This window comes from Pempheris klunzingeri, chromosome 12, assembly GCF_042242105.1.
Source record: "Pempheris klunzingeri isolate RE-2024b chromosome 12, fPemKlu1.hap1, whole genome shotgun sequence".
In the NCBI taxonomy this organism is placed as follows: Eukaryota; Metazoa; Chordata; class Actinopteri; order Acropomatiformes; family Pempheridae; genus Pempheris; species Pempheris klunzingeri.
In genome coordinates this window covers 15,688,794-15,700,858 of record NC_092023.1, presented here as the reverse complement: position 1 = coordinate 15,700,858, position 12,065 = coordinate 15,688,794, and the positions used below count along the sequence as shown (strand labels likewise).

General features: G+C 40.2%; 1 protein-coding gene across 1 annotated transcript in view; it reads left to right on the top strand.

Moving 5' to 3' along the window:
• atrnl1a (attractin-like 1a) overlaps positions 1 to 12,065 on the top strand; it is a 239,981-nt gene that overhangs the window by 63,048 nt on the left and 164,868 nt on the right. The window contains exons 15-17 of the mRNA XM_070840582.1: positions 3,026 to 3,213; positions 5,423 to 5,636; positions 6,154 to 6,345. Coding sequence (XP_070696683.1) covers positions 3,026 to 3,213; positions 5,423 to 5,636; positions 6,154 to 6,345 — 594 coding nt within the window. The remainder of the gene's footprint in view (positions 1 to 3,025; positions 3,214 to 5,422; positions 5,637 to 6,153; positions 6,346 to 12,065) is intronic.

The following is a 12,065-nucleotide window of genomic DNA, read 5'->3' as shown; positions in this document are numbered from 1 at the left end:
CACACACACACACACAGAAAACAAGGCCACATGCAGCGTGCCACAGCAGTTGCAAAATGTTTTCCTACTTAAAATTTCTCTGTCTGGATCAGATTGCACAATATCAGCCTGGTTACAGACACGGGGACCATGAGAACTTAAGAGTGTTTGGTATGACATTTTGCCATTTAGTTTGTCATTTTATTCCATGTAATTCTCGAGAGAAGAGCTTTTTGCGATGCATGCATGCATAAACTGTTTCATATATTTAATGTAGATCTTTTTGATTATGTGATTTTGGAGTGAAGGCCGTAGATTTACATACAGTCGTTCTGACAAACATCATCTCTGTGGTGAACATAATCATTGTTAAAGCAGTTGAAAGTCTTGCAATGTTCTCTTAAACATGCAGTACAACATGCGCACGGGCTCAGAACGTGTGCGCGTTGCCACACTAATTGGCTGCCTATTATTTTTGGCCTTCACAAATCAACACTCTCATACACTCATGTAAGCATGTACACAGAGGGGGGTTATAATACATTCATGAACACACACTTCAGAAATATGCTCTGCGCTCAGCTGCAAATGGAACCAGGCTAATTAGAAGTGTTTCCTGGATGTCCTGAATATGGATCCTTGGCTGACTAACAGACTTGAATCCACAAAGTCCTCCATGCGCCACTCTGCTGTGGAGCCTTTAGCTAGAGCTGCTCTAAGTGTGACTTTTGCGTTAGACTGACTGCGGGCAAAGGAAATACCCTCGCTGTTTCAATCCACAACTGATCTTGCTCCATGCTGATTTATATAGTGCTAAGGGCCTGTTAGCTAGCTTGCTCAGGAGTCTGCAGTGTAGCTTTAAGCAGAGGCTGATATTGTGTTTGCGCCCTTTCTTGTGTCCAAGTCAGGGCCCAGTAACCAGAATTTATTATTATTTTTTTAATAACATCTATATAATAGATATAACCATCCTTTAACTGACTGTACTTCAACAGTCTAAACCTTGATATCATGGTGTAATCACTTAATTCTGTGGTGATCATATAACGTAAACATACAACATATTAAACCCCAGTGATGCTCCCTGATGTACTGTTTGGCTTTTGACCCTGTTGACCGTCTGACAAAGAGCAATGCTTGGTCTGGGTCCAGTTTCCACCTTTGCAGCTTTGCAGCCCCAATGTAAGCCTACAAGATTTTAGGGTGTTCCATTTTCAATTTTTGTGTTCAGCAGATGTGCTCCCAAGGGCTGCCACGAGCACACACTTCTACTTATTGTATTTTTAATAAAAAAAATCCATCAATCTTTATTCATGTAGTCTTTCTGTAACGTTCTGTACTTTCTCTTCAATTAAGACAGAGGCCCAAGAATTCAAAATGAAGGATTCAAGAATCCCCACATGAGCAAGCATCAGGTATTAGGCGACACTGGCGAGGAAAACCCTCCCCTTAACAGGAAGAAACAGCTCCTACCTTGGCAGTAAATGTTCTTGGCAATATATCCTCTTTATTGTTGAGAATTGGGAAGCCGGAGACAGCTATGTTAATTTTTTCAGCATTTTGTTTAAAGGTTGTTGATGTAGTGGAGAGGAGAAAGAAAACAGCTCTTTAGTTTCTGTGGGAATCAAAACGAGCGTTGTTTTCTGCTGCTGCCGCACATCAGACGACATCTACTTTCAGTTGAAACTTGCTCAACTCTCCCATGTTCGCACCTTTGAGTCTTTGACTCTTGAGTTTTAATAGCTGTTGCTTGCATGTGTGTTCACTTCAAAAAGACTGGAATACCGTCTCCCCTCCAGTCTGCGTGTGAAGGGGAAGTAATGGTGCTGTTTCAGACAGCGCCTTTCAGAGGATCATTGGTCACACTTATGAAATTACTACGCTTTTGTGTTTGTTTCTCAGGGTCCTGAGTGCGACAAGGCACACTGTATTTTCTGTGAAGATACAGTATATCTAAGATGAACTAGGATCATGGAAACTAGCTCTGGCACCATAGATGCTGTGGCCTTTTCTTTACACATCATGTTATGACTAATAACTCCAAATGGCCCGACATGATTTTCCCCGCTTTTACACGAAGTCCGTAACCTAATCTATCTATTTATTTTTGTACTCCTCAGTTTTTACCCTAACATCTGTTTTTCCCTTCTCCTTTTGGCCAATTATTGCCCATTGCTATTGCTTGAGCAAGGAAAAAAAATAGACAAAAAGACAGCAGGTATTTTCTTCTTTCTCCAGCATGAAAAGGTTGTGATGGAAGCCATTATGGGCCTGTGAATGTAATCAGTCCTGGAGTCCAAAATAAACAGCAGTGCTCAGTGGAGGCAAAATTACTTTTTCTTCCCTTTAATCCTGGCTAATTGAATGGCTTCTACTATTTTAGTCTCACACAAGACACTACCAAGCGACCCTGATAATCCAATGAGTGCATATGTGCGTTTTTATGGGAAAGTTTATCTGCCAGTCTTACTTCTTATGTAGGATAATATAGTATTTTTTTCACCACAGATATTCACTTTTCTTTGTCCCATGTGTAACATATTTGTAACTTCTGTGAATTGTTTGTTTGAGTTGGGTCAGTACAAAGCAAGAATGTGGCGCTCTGATCTAAAATAAGACCATAAATCAGTGATTACTACAGCCTCTGAAATAGGTCCGGTGAGAAATATTACTTATTAACCACATTAACGGGAATTTTTTTTATTAATGCTGTTCAGTGTGTGTTGATTGTGGTTGCACAATTTATTCTCCAGGCCATTACATCAACTTTTAACTCCAGCGTCATTCCCCTTTTCCTCACATTTGCCTTCTGTGAGTTTCCCTGTTTTGCAGCGACGTGATGTGTTTATCTACCTGTACACCTACACCACAGAAGTATATATAATATTATAGATCATCCCAAAACATCGAATATCTAGCAAAGTTATCTCACTTATACATTCAACATCTGTTTTCTGGTGTTCAGTGAGCAATTAAAAGACTTTAACTCTATATCGCATTCTAGTTTCCTTGCTAAGAAAGACAGTATGTATGCCTTTGTGTGCAGGCCAGCTGTGTGGGGAGGGCTGGCACCATGTCGGGGAGGCCTGCCTAAGGATCAACTCCAGCAGAGAGAGCTATGATAATGCCCAGCACTACTGCAAAAACCTCGGAGGAAATATAGCGTCTTTGCTTACAGACAAACAGGTCAATTTTGTTCTGGAAGAGCTGCACAAATACCAACTGCAAGACAAGGTGGGTGGTATAAAAAAAAGAAAAGATCAAACCAAATGTGACAGGACTTACGTTAACGGTGTTGGTGAAAGCTATTCATTATTTTTCGCTCTGGCTTCTCGCTAAAATTGCTGTGACTAGTTACACACTGTTGTGTAGGCAATGTGTTACCTTAACATCACGTGTATAGAGTTATTTATTATTAGATGCCAGGGAATGTGCCATCCCAAGATCATGAAAAAACATGAATTGATTAGTTGAGAGCATCTAATCAATAAAAAAAAAAACCCAGCAGTGTGGTTTGCTGTTTTATTTGGAATCAAAATGTGAGGATGATAATGACGCTGGCATAAAAGATCATAACTGAAAATGTATAAATAATGTCCACATTTGACAATAGTCAGACTAATATCAACGTTCAGACTTGTTAAAAAAATATATATATTTTCACAGCACAACAAGCAAGTTTTGATAAGGTGATGACATTTCTCACCAGTGTATTTCTGATGTGCCCCACCCCCCCCTTAAAAAAAAAAAAAAAAGAGGCATGGGAGTCGAGGCATGAAAAAATAATCATTCTAAGCCCACCGTGAAGCGCAGAAATCAGCGACATCACCACTTTTCATTGTAGTGAACCCAGATGGCTGGATGAATGTTTCTCACACTGACTTGTACTGTTTATGAGTCTGACATGTTTGACCACACACAGACAGAAGTAGATAAATAAATAAATATTTTAAGAATTGTTAATGAAAGCAAGGTGTGGTTCACTGACTCTCTATAGAAAAGGGTTTTTGTAGATTCAGGTGTTTAATCTAACTTTTGATGCTTGTAAGGGATCATTATGCTAAATCTGTTTTCCTTTTTTTTTTGAGATAACATTGGCATCAATTTAGTTTCATTGTAAATTCAATTACCACATGCGACCCTGAGCTCCTGGTGGTGTGGGAAAATATAAATGAAACGTGAATAAAAATCTAGCGGTAAATATTTTTTAGAATCTTCACGGCCCTTAACAGTATTAAAACCATACGTGTTTTGTTAGCAAATACACCAAATATTCACTGAACTACACTTTAATTAGTTGCTATAATTGAAGTCCTTTTTGAAAGTCTTGTGCTTATGTTGTGAATCTGAACAGTTTCTGCTTTTTTAACAATTACAGTAATTTGCTGAAGGTTTGACTCAGATCCACTTTCCTGTAAAACACAACATGTTTTTCGTTCAGTTACCAGCCTTCTGTCTTATGTCGGCGAAGGGAGACTCCTTCGTAGACATTTTACTATATAAAGTCAGTATTATGTGGGTTATTTTGCAGATACATTGGGAAAAAAACATAAGGGGATCATTAACTCAATGTTTCTACCACACTGCCTTCTCTGTACATTTGAACATTCATAGAAACAAACAAACAAAACAAGTATCAGAAGTTTTGCAGGATTCATTTTGTTCACTGCTGTTCTAAGTTGTTGTTTAGAGACTGGCTGACCTACAGCTTAAATGACTCCATTTCCTCCCCCTTTCTTTTACTGGAACGGTAGTTTCTTATGAGCTCTGTCATGTTTGGCCTTCTATGTTTTCTTTTTCTCAGGTTGGCCTCACTTCTAAAATCCTAACACTTGAAAACTACAATTGAGCTTCTGTATTTTGTTTATTCTGAGGGTGAAAAGGGAATGTTCAAATTCAAGATTTCCTGCCACAGCTCGGACTGACTGTACTCCCTCTGCTGATACTGTACTGTACAAAATACTACAGGATGCAAAAACATGATAAAAACCTCTTTTCCATGGGAGCAGGGAGTCCCAAAAGCAAGACAACTTATCTGTAATTCTATTGATCCTGTGACTGCCAACCCTAGAACAGCAATACTGAACAAAAATCTTTTACAGTTTTAAGTTTGAATTTATATGTGAAGCTCTTCATTTTAGAGGAAATATTGAAATAAAATTGCACTTTTTATCTCTTCTTCTGACATATGCCAGGAAAGGGTGTTTGATTGGTCCAAACCTGTGACTAAGTAAATTTTAAGAGATTAATAACACATTGTTAATATATAGTGTTCATCCATGGAGTCACTTGAAATTAAGAAACAGAACCAACATAAGGATCTTATAGCATATTCTCACACTGTGGTATTGAACGTGTAATCCTTATACAGCATGTGTTTTATCTAATATATATCTTTCTTTTTTTTTTTCTTTATGTCACCTCTGTCTCTCCACCCCTGCAGAGGTTATCTCCCTGGGTTGGCCTCAGGAAGATCAACGTGTCGTACTGGGGCTGGGAGGACGCATCACCCTTCACCAACACCAGCCTGCGATGGTTACCCGGAGAGCCCAGCGACTCAGGCTTCTGCGCCTACCTGGAGCGGGCGCTGGCGGCTGGTCTTAAAGCCAACCCCTGCACGGCCACCACCGACGGCCTGATCTGTGAAAAACCTGCCGGTGAGAAAGAGAGGGTGAACTAACGAAGGAGAGGAGACGATTTGGTAGTTCAGAGCACTATAAAACTCAGATCGGACGCTATTATTGTTTTCAGTTCTGACGAAATACAGCAACAGGTGATAAATCTGGTGAAAGAAAAAACAGCAAAGTTATTTTTTAAGTTATTTAATTACAATAAGACGGAAACAGTAATTTGGTTATCCACATTTCACATCTTCTGTGCTGTTAAAATGGGTAAACTGAAATGTGAGTTAGAAGAAGCAAGTGAGACCTTTGCTGTATGATGCATTTAATGAAAAGTCATCAGTTATATTACAGCACTTATATGAAGTATTAACTTTCAAAGGTATTGTTAACAACTAAATGAATAAATACAATGCACAAAGAAAGCTCTGAGATTCTATCTCATGATTTAACTACATCTAAACAGAATTGTTCAGTAAATAAGTTCTTCTTCTCTCATCCAACATCTAAACTTTTGTGTCTGACCTCTTTCTCATTTTGTCCCATTGCTCAGGGAGTCCACAGAGTCAGAGCTCTCGTCCTTGTAGGATGCCCTGCGCACTGCGCACCAGCTGTGCCAACTGCACCAGCCAGGCCATGGAGTGCATGTGGTGTGGCAGTACGCAACGCTGTGTGGACTCCTCTGCGTACGTCATCTCCTTCCCCTATGGACAGTGTCTGGAGTGGCAGACCCAGGACTGCACCGGTGAGACAGGGAGAAATCAAACAGGGTGATTGGGGGGGGGATTAGTGGAGGTGAATGGTGGAGATGGACAGAGATATATCACACTGGGTTCAGGTGTGTGATTTTGATCTGTTGGTGTACACATAAATATCTAACACTCTGAAGGGGACTGAACATTGCACTATTTGCAATGTGCTGTTTGCCCCTAATAAAACAAAAAGAAAGTAGTATAAAAAAAAATTTTAGTCAAAACATGCAAGCGCAAAAACAAATGTTGTGGCAGTATAGACAGTGTACAGTTGGATGAGAAAGCATTGAGGTTATAGGGTTATAGCCAGACAGACGGAGTGGTGGATTACTCTATTCACACATTTGACGATGCAACTAGCGCATGCTGTGTGAACATGGAGTCATTACTCCAGACTCCTATTGATCCCTTTCTTATCAGCATTCATGTCTCTGCTTATCTCTTACACACAGTGACACAAACACACAGTCCGACACTGAGGCAGTGCCACCTCTCCTGTAGCTACAGGGCAGAAAATCAATCATCTACAATGACACTTTACTGACTCCATATGAAGTCCATGCTGCTGTCCCTTAACATTCCTGTCATATCAACTCCTCCTTGAGGATGATTGAGTTTTTTTTTTTTTTTTTTTTCCCGTTTTACCACTACTTTTCCACGCGGCTCTGTTTGAGTACGTAGTGCAGTGTGCAGGCATGTTTGTGTATGTGAGAGAGACTAGCGATAATGAACCATGAAACCAAAAAGTGGCAGATCTGCCATGCCCCGCAGCCTCATCGAATTTACAGCTTATGATGATTTCCATTGTTTCATAAATCAACATGAAAGGATTTCATGCGTAATTATTGAGTAGTTTTCTGACTAAATAATATTTCTGTTTTGGCTGCAGCCATTTTTCTTACAAAATGCTTCTGCTTTCACCGATATGGGTTTGATTGTCTAACAGGAAAGGAGGATAAATGGGAGTATTCCTAATTTTTTTATCAGAAAAAACAAGACAAAACAGCTTCGTCAAGCTTTAGGTCTTATGGATTTTACATATTAGCAAACATTTGCTTTCATCGAGTAGAAACCAAGCAATGACATGTTCTTGTTGGATCCACAAACTCCCCTTGTTCAATTTCTCTTGTAGATATTTTACTTTCATCAGCCATGTGAGGGTAAGAAGTTTACAATCAGCTTGCGTGAGCTGACAGTGGTGGGATCATAGCTTCATATGTGGGAGTTAGTAAGTGCCACTTAAAATCAAGCATATGTCCCAATGAAGCGTAGCCGAGAACATAAAGCTGCAAAGCTGGATGTTGATTCCCAGTTCGATCACAAGCACTGGCATGTTACAAGGAGTGCATAGTTTGTTTTGCAGCTACAGATTGAAATGTATTCACATGTATTTTGAACATCTAAAGAAGTCATTTTAATATTTCCAGAAGAACCGAGGCAGGAGGATAGCTCATTGTCAGTCAATACAGAGTGTGGACTGGTAGCTAAGAAATGAAAAATAATTTTGTACATCTTTTTCCGTTTTTTTTTTTTCAAATTACGGATCATCCAATGAACAAACTATAGCCATCGGTAGACAACCAACCCAGACAGATGACAGCTGGTCAGAGCATGACTTAGCTAACCTTAGGAAGCGTTTGGAAACGTTACGGTAAAGTCCAGACATATTTTATTGTCTGTCAAGTTTCTGGTAGAAATAAAAAATCAAACTGTCAAAATATTCCCTTGAGGCAAAACTTTTTATTGGTGTTTCCTGTTAACAAAAGAGTTAAGAAAAGCAGCTTCAAAAACTTCGAAATGTGTTTTTGTTTTGTTTTGTGAGTGGTGATTATTATTCCTTGCTGGTGCTTGTAGTCTGAATGCAGACAGCTCTCCAGCCTACTGTTAGCCAACCAAGATTGTTTTCCCTTCTTTCGTCTTACCTTCAGTGCTTACATAATGGCACCTTTCCCCCCCCCCCATCTCCTTTTCTCTTTTATTATTCATATCTCAGTTTGGTGGCAGAATGTGTGTGGGAGGCTTTCATTCTGCTACGTTTTACCTTTGCTGCTCAAACTACGGCATATGAAATACAACATTTTACTTTTGAAATTCTCAAGTACAGTGTAGCATTGCTGCTCTTTTAAAGTCCATCACTCTTTGCGCAGTGTTTCATACTTAACTTTATGCCTCACTTCTCTTGTTTATGGATTAATCGTGCCTTGTTTTGGAAACCAGGCCTCCAGGCTACAACTGAAGGACTTGTGACCTCAGCCTTGGTGGCCGCTTTCACAAAAAAAAAAAAGAAAAAATGATAGCTTGTCTGAGGATTCAATTTCAACTGGGTCATTTCTTTATCAGATAAAGTTGGCTCAAGGCTTTGTGTATCATCCCCATTTTTCATGTCCGCTTGAGGCTAGCTACGCACCCCACAACGCAGTCACTTGAAATAATTAGATCCAGTGTTGCCCCAGCACTCAGATTTTGAAGTTTGGGGAGCTCCTTCGAAAGCAAGATGATTTTTCAGTCCCAGCCTAATTGTGCCGCACTTTGTGTCCTCTTGTAGGACACAAAGTGCGGCACAATTAGGACACAATGGACTTTCTCTGGCTGTGTTTTTCAGCCTCCTACCTCTCTGCCTCCAGAATCTGGTCCCTAAAAGTCTTGCACCTGCAGGTACAGTCAGCGGTCAGTGAATATGTAAACTGTAAATTAGTCTGTAAATTAAATTTTTCATGCTTGATATTGTCAGTTCAGTTCTCCTCTATGCATGCCTTTGAAGGTCAGTGTTTGCCTCAGATGTATCTCTGCTGTAGTTACTGTGGATGCCCACATTCACACGCTCATCCTCCATCCATGCTGTTGGTAGCACTGGTGGTTGTTCTTTTGTCATCGTTGTTAAGTACATAAAAAGATACTGAAAGACTTGCTTTTGGGGGATGGAGAAGAGCTGCAGTGCAAACAGGGGTTAACTCAGCCGTTCACCATTCAGCAAATGCCATCATCAACAGCAAATCAGTGAGAGCATTACAGCAGACTGTAGCTGGTAGCCTCGAGGCTTCATGTTGCTGAAATTGCTAAGGACACGATTACCAACTGAGATATTAACTTACGATATGTATTGTCTAAATTTTCATCATGTAACATTCATGTTGGTACAAGCAGCAGTAGGTGATGAAGTGAAGTCATTCCCGTGCCACCACGGGTCAACCAGGACAGATCAACTCCAGTGCCTCTGCCTTACCAAAGCATAAACACACATTTTTAAAACAAAAAAAAATTTAATCTACAAATGTGTGAGAAGCGACCCAACTGCAGTGTGTGTTGCACAGAAATGGTACGAGATGAAATGATCACGTCCATCCATCCATTTTCAACCGCTTATCCGGGGTCGGGTCGCGGGGGCAGCAGTTTTAGCAGAGATGCCCAAACTTCCCGGGCCCCAGACACCTCCTCCAGCTCATCCGGTGGGACCCCGAGGCGTTCCCAAGCCAGCCGAGAGACGTAGTCCCTCCAGCGTGTCCTGGGTCTTCCCCGGGGCCTCCTTCCGGTGGGACATGCCCGGAAAACCTCCCGAGGGAGGCGTTCAGGAGGCATCCGAAACAGATGCCCGAGCCACCTCAGCTGGCTCCTCTCGATGTGGAGGAGCAGCAGCTCTACTCCGAGCCCCTCCCGGATGGTCGAACTCCTCACCCTATCTCTAAGGGTGAGTCCGGCCACCCTGCGGAGGAAACTCATTTTGGCCGCTTGTATCCGAAACGATCACGTGAATATTTAAAATCCTCAGAGATTAAAATTTTTGTCAAAATTTAAACAACTGATGATAAAAACTCAGAGAATTCAGTCGGGAAGATTACCACCAAATGAAATGAAATGAAAAGAAAGCTGATAAAGGCTGACGTACATGATAAAATATGGATACTGTATGTAATTTCAATAACTTTTAAATAATTGGGGATGAGCCAATATTGAGAGGCTATATACAGTGAATTTTTGGTCATTCTTGTAGCTTAAAATGGATCTTAATCTTTTTGCGATCACATTTGTGGCTGTATATTCTTTTACTGACACTGACTTTCATATTTCTTTTTTTATCTAATTTTCCTTTTTGATGGTTATATTCTATTGTATATTCTTTCATCTTATTTTTTATTGTCTGTTTTTTATTCATTCATTTATTCATTTTATCTGTATCCGCTTTGTTTCTGTTTGCCCTTTTTTATCAAGCCCAGTCTGTCCAAGGCTTAACCCACCCCTGTTGGAGAGAGGATTTTTTTCAAATCCAGGGAGGGTTATAATGTACTTCATTGCAATATAGTGTGGCTTTTTCTACAGTCCAAAAAACAAAAAAACTAAACAAAAAAACTGATGTCAAAGAAAGGGAGATGGCATTCTGTTTGGGTGAGCAGTAACTTTTATAAAAATAGCTTTTTATTATATTTGCTGAAACTGTCTGACCATATCCTGACCATAGCACATGAGACAAGTAATCTGTGAAAAAAATGTCGTTCCATTGGCTCTTCCATGCGGCATCTTTAAGAATCCACTGCCCCTGAATGAAAACAACCAATCAGAGCAGGAGGAGTCTCTAATGCACTGTGAATCACTGCTCATACACATCCATCGTGGATACCCTCACACACTCACTCACTCACGGCATCAGAAGGAGCTTTGCAAACTCTATCGCTCAGAAACATCCACCAGAAATGAGAAAACATGTTATGTACTGGCTAAGTGGAGTATAGTTTGTGTTGTCATGTTTTACTCCGGGGACACACAGGACAAATATGTCGAATAAGTTCGGAATTTAAAAAGCAAAATCACAAACAGCAGTGACACTAGCCTTTTTCTAATAGTGGTGGCTTTGGAGGCATTACTGAAGCACGCTAGAGGGGGAATGGGGATGGACCTGGAAATTGTACTCTGTCAAATTCTGAGGCTAAGTTGACTCTCATCTCAATGTTACCAATTTCTGCTTCAGGAGGAAAGCCCATACAGTGCACACTGCTATTTCACAATGTAATACAGAAACGAAATGGAGGATCTACCCACAGCTGTGAAGATACAAAAGTAATTGTGGGAAGAGGCTCCAGAAAGCAAACCATTTTGCTGTCTCTGTGAAATCTTATTTGCCGTAACATTTAAATTTAATTTAAAGTTTATGTCATTTCCTGTCAGTATAAAACAATTTGTAAATGTAAGTGCACTATGCAATTAGTGTGTAGCATGCAATTGGGACACAGTGTGTGTGGCAAATTGTCCTCCTGCAATGTGTTAAACTTGGGGTCTGTACATAAAAGTGACAATTAGTCTTCTACTGTTAACCCAGCAAACATCATCAAGGCTAAGTGAACACTTTGAACTCGCACTTATTGTTTCATTTCAACTCAGATGTGCTATAGTAGAGATAAAATAAAAGGAAATTGTAAGCTATCCCAAAGTATATGGAGGAACACAAATATTAGGAATATTTTTTCGGTGACTCACGGTGTGTTTTTTCTTGTTCAGGCGATTATAACAGATCAGTGACTGTGATTATTGAACATGAATCTCTCTTTCACACACACACACACACACACACAGAGGCCCAATGATGGCTATGTTATTGTAGCTGATATTGGTTTTGCTGTAAAGAGAAATGGGCTTATTTTCTCTGTGGCGATGTTTATAACGTGTGTGTGTGTGTGTGTGTGTGTGTGTGTTTGTAGCTTCGCATCCTACGTGAAGAGCGAAG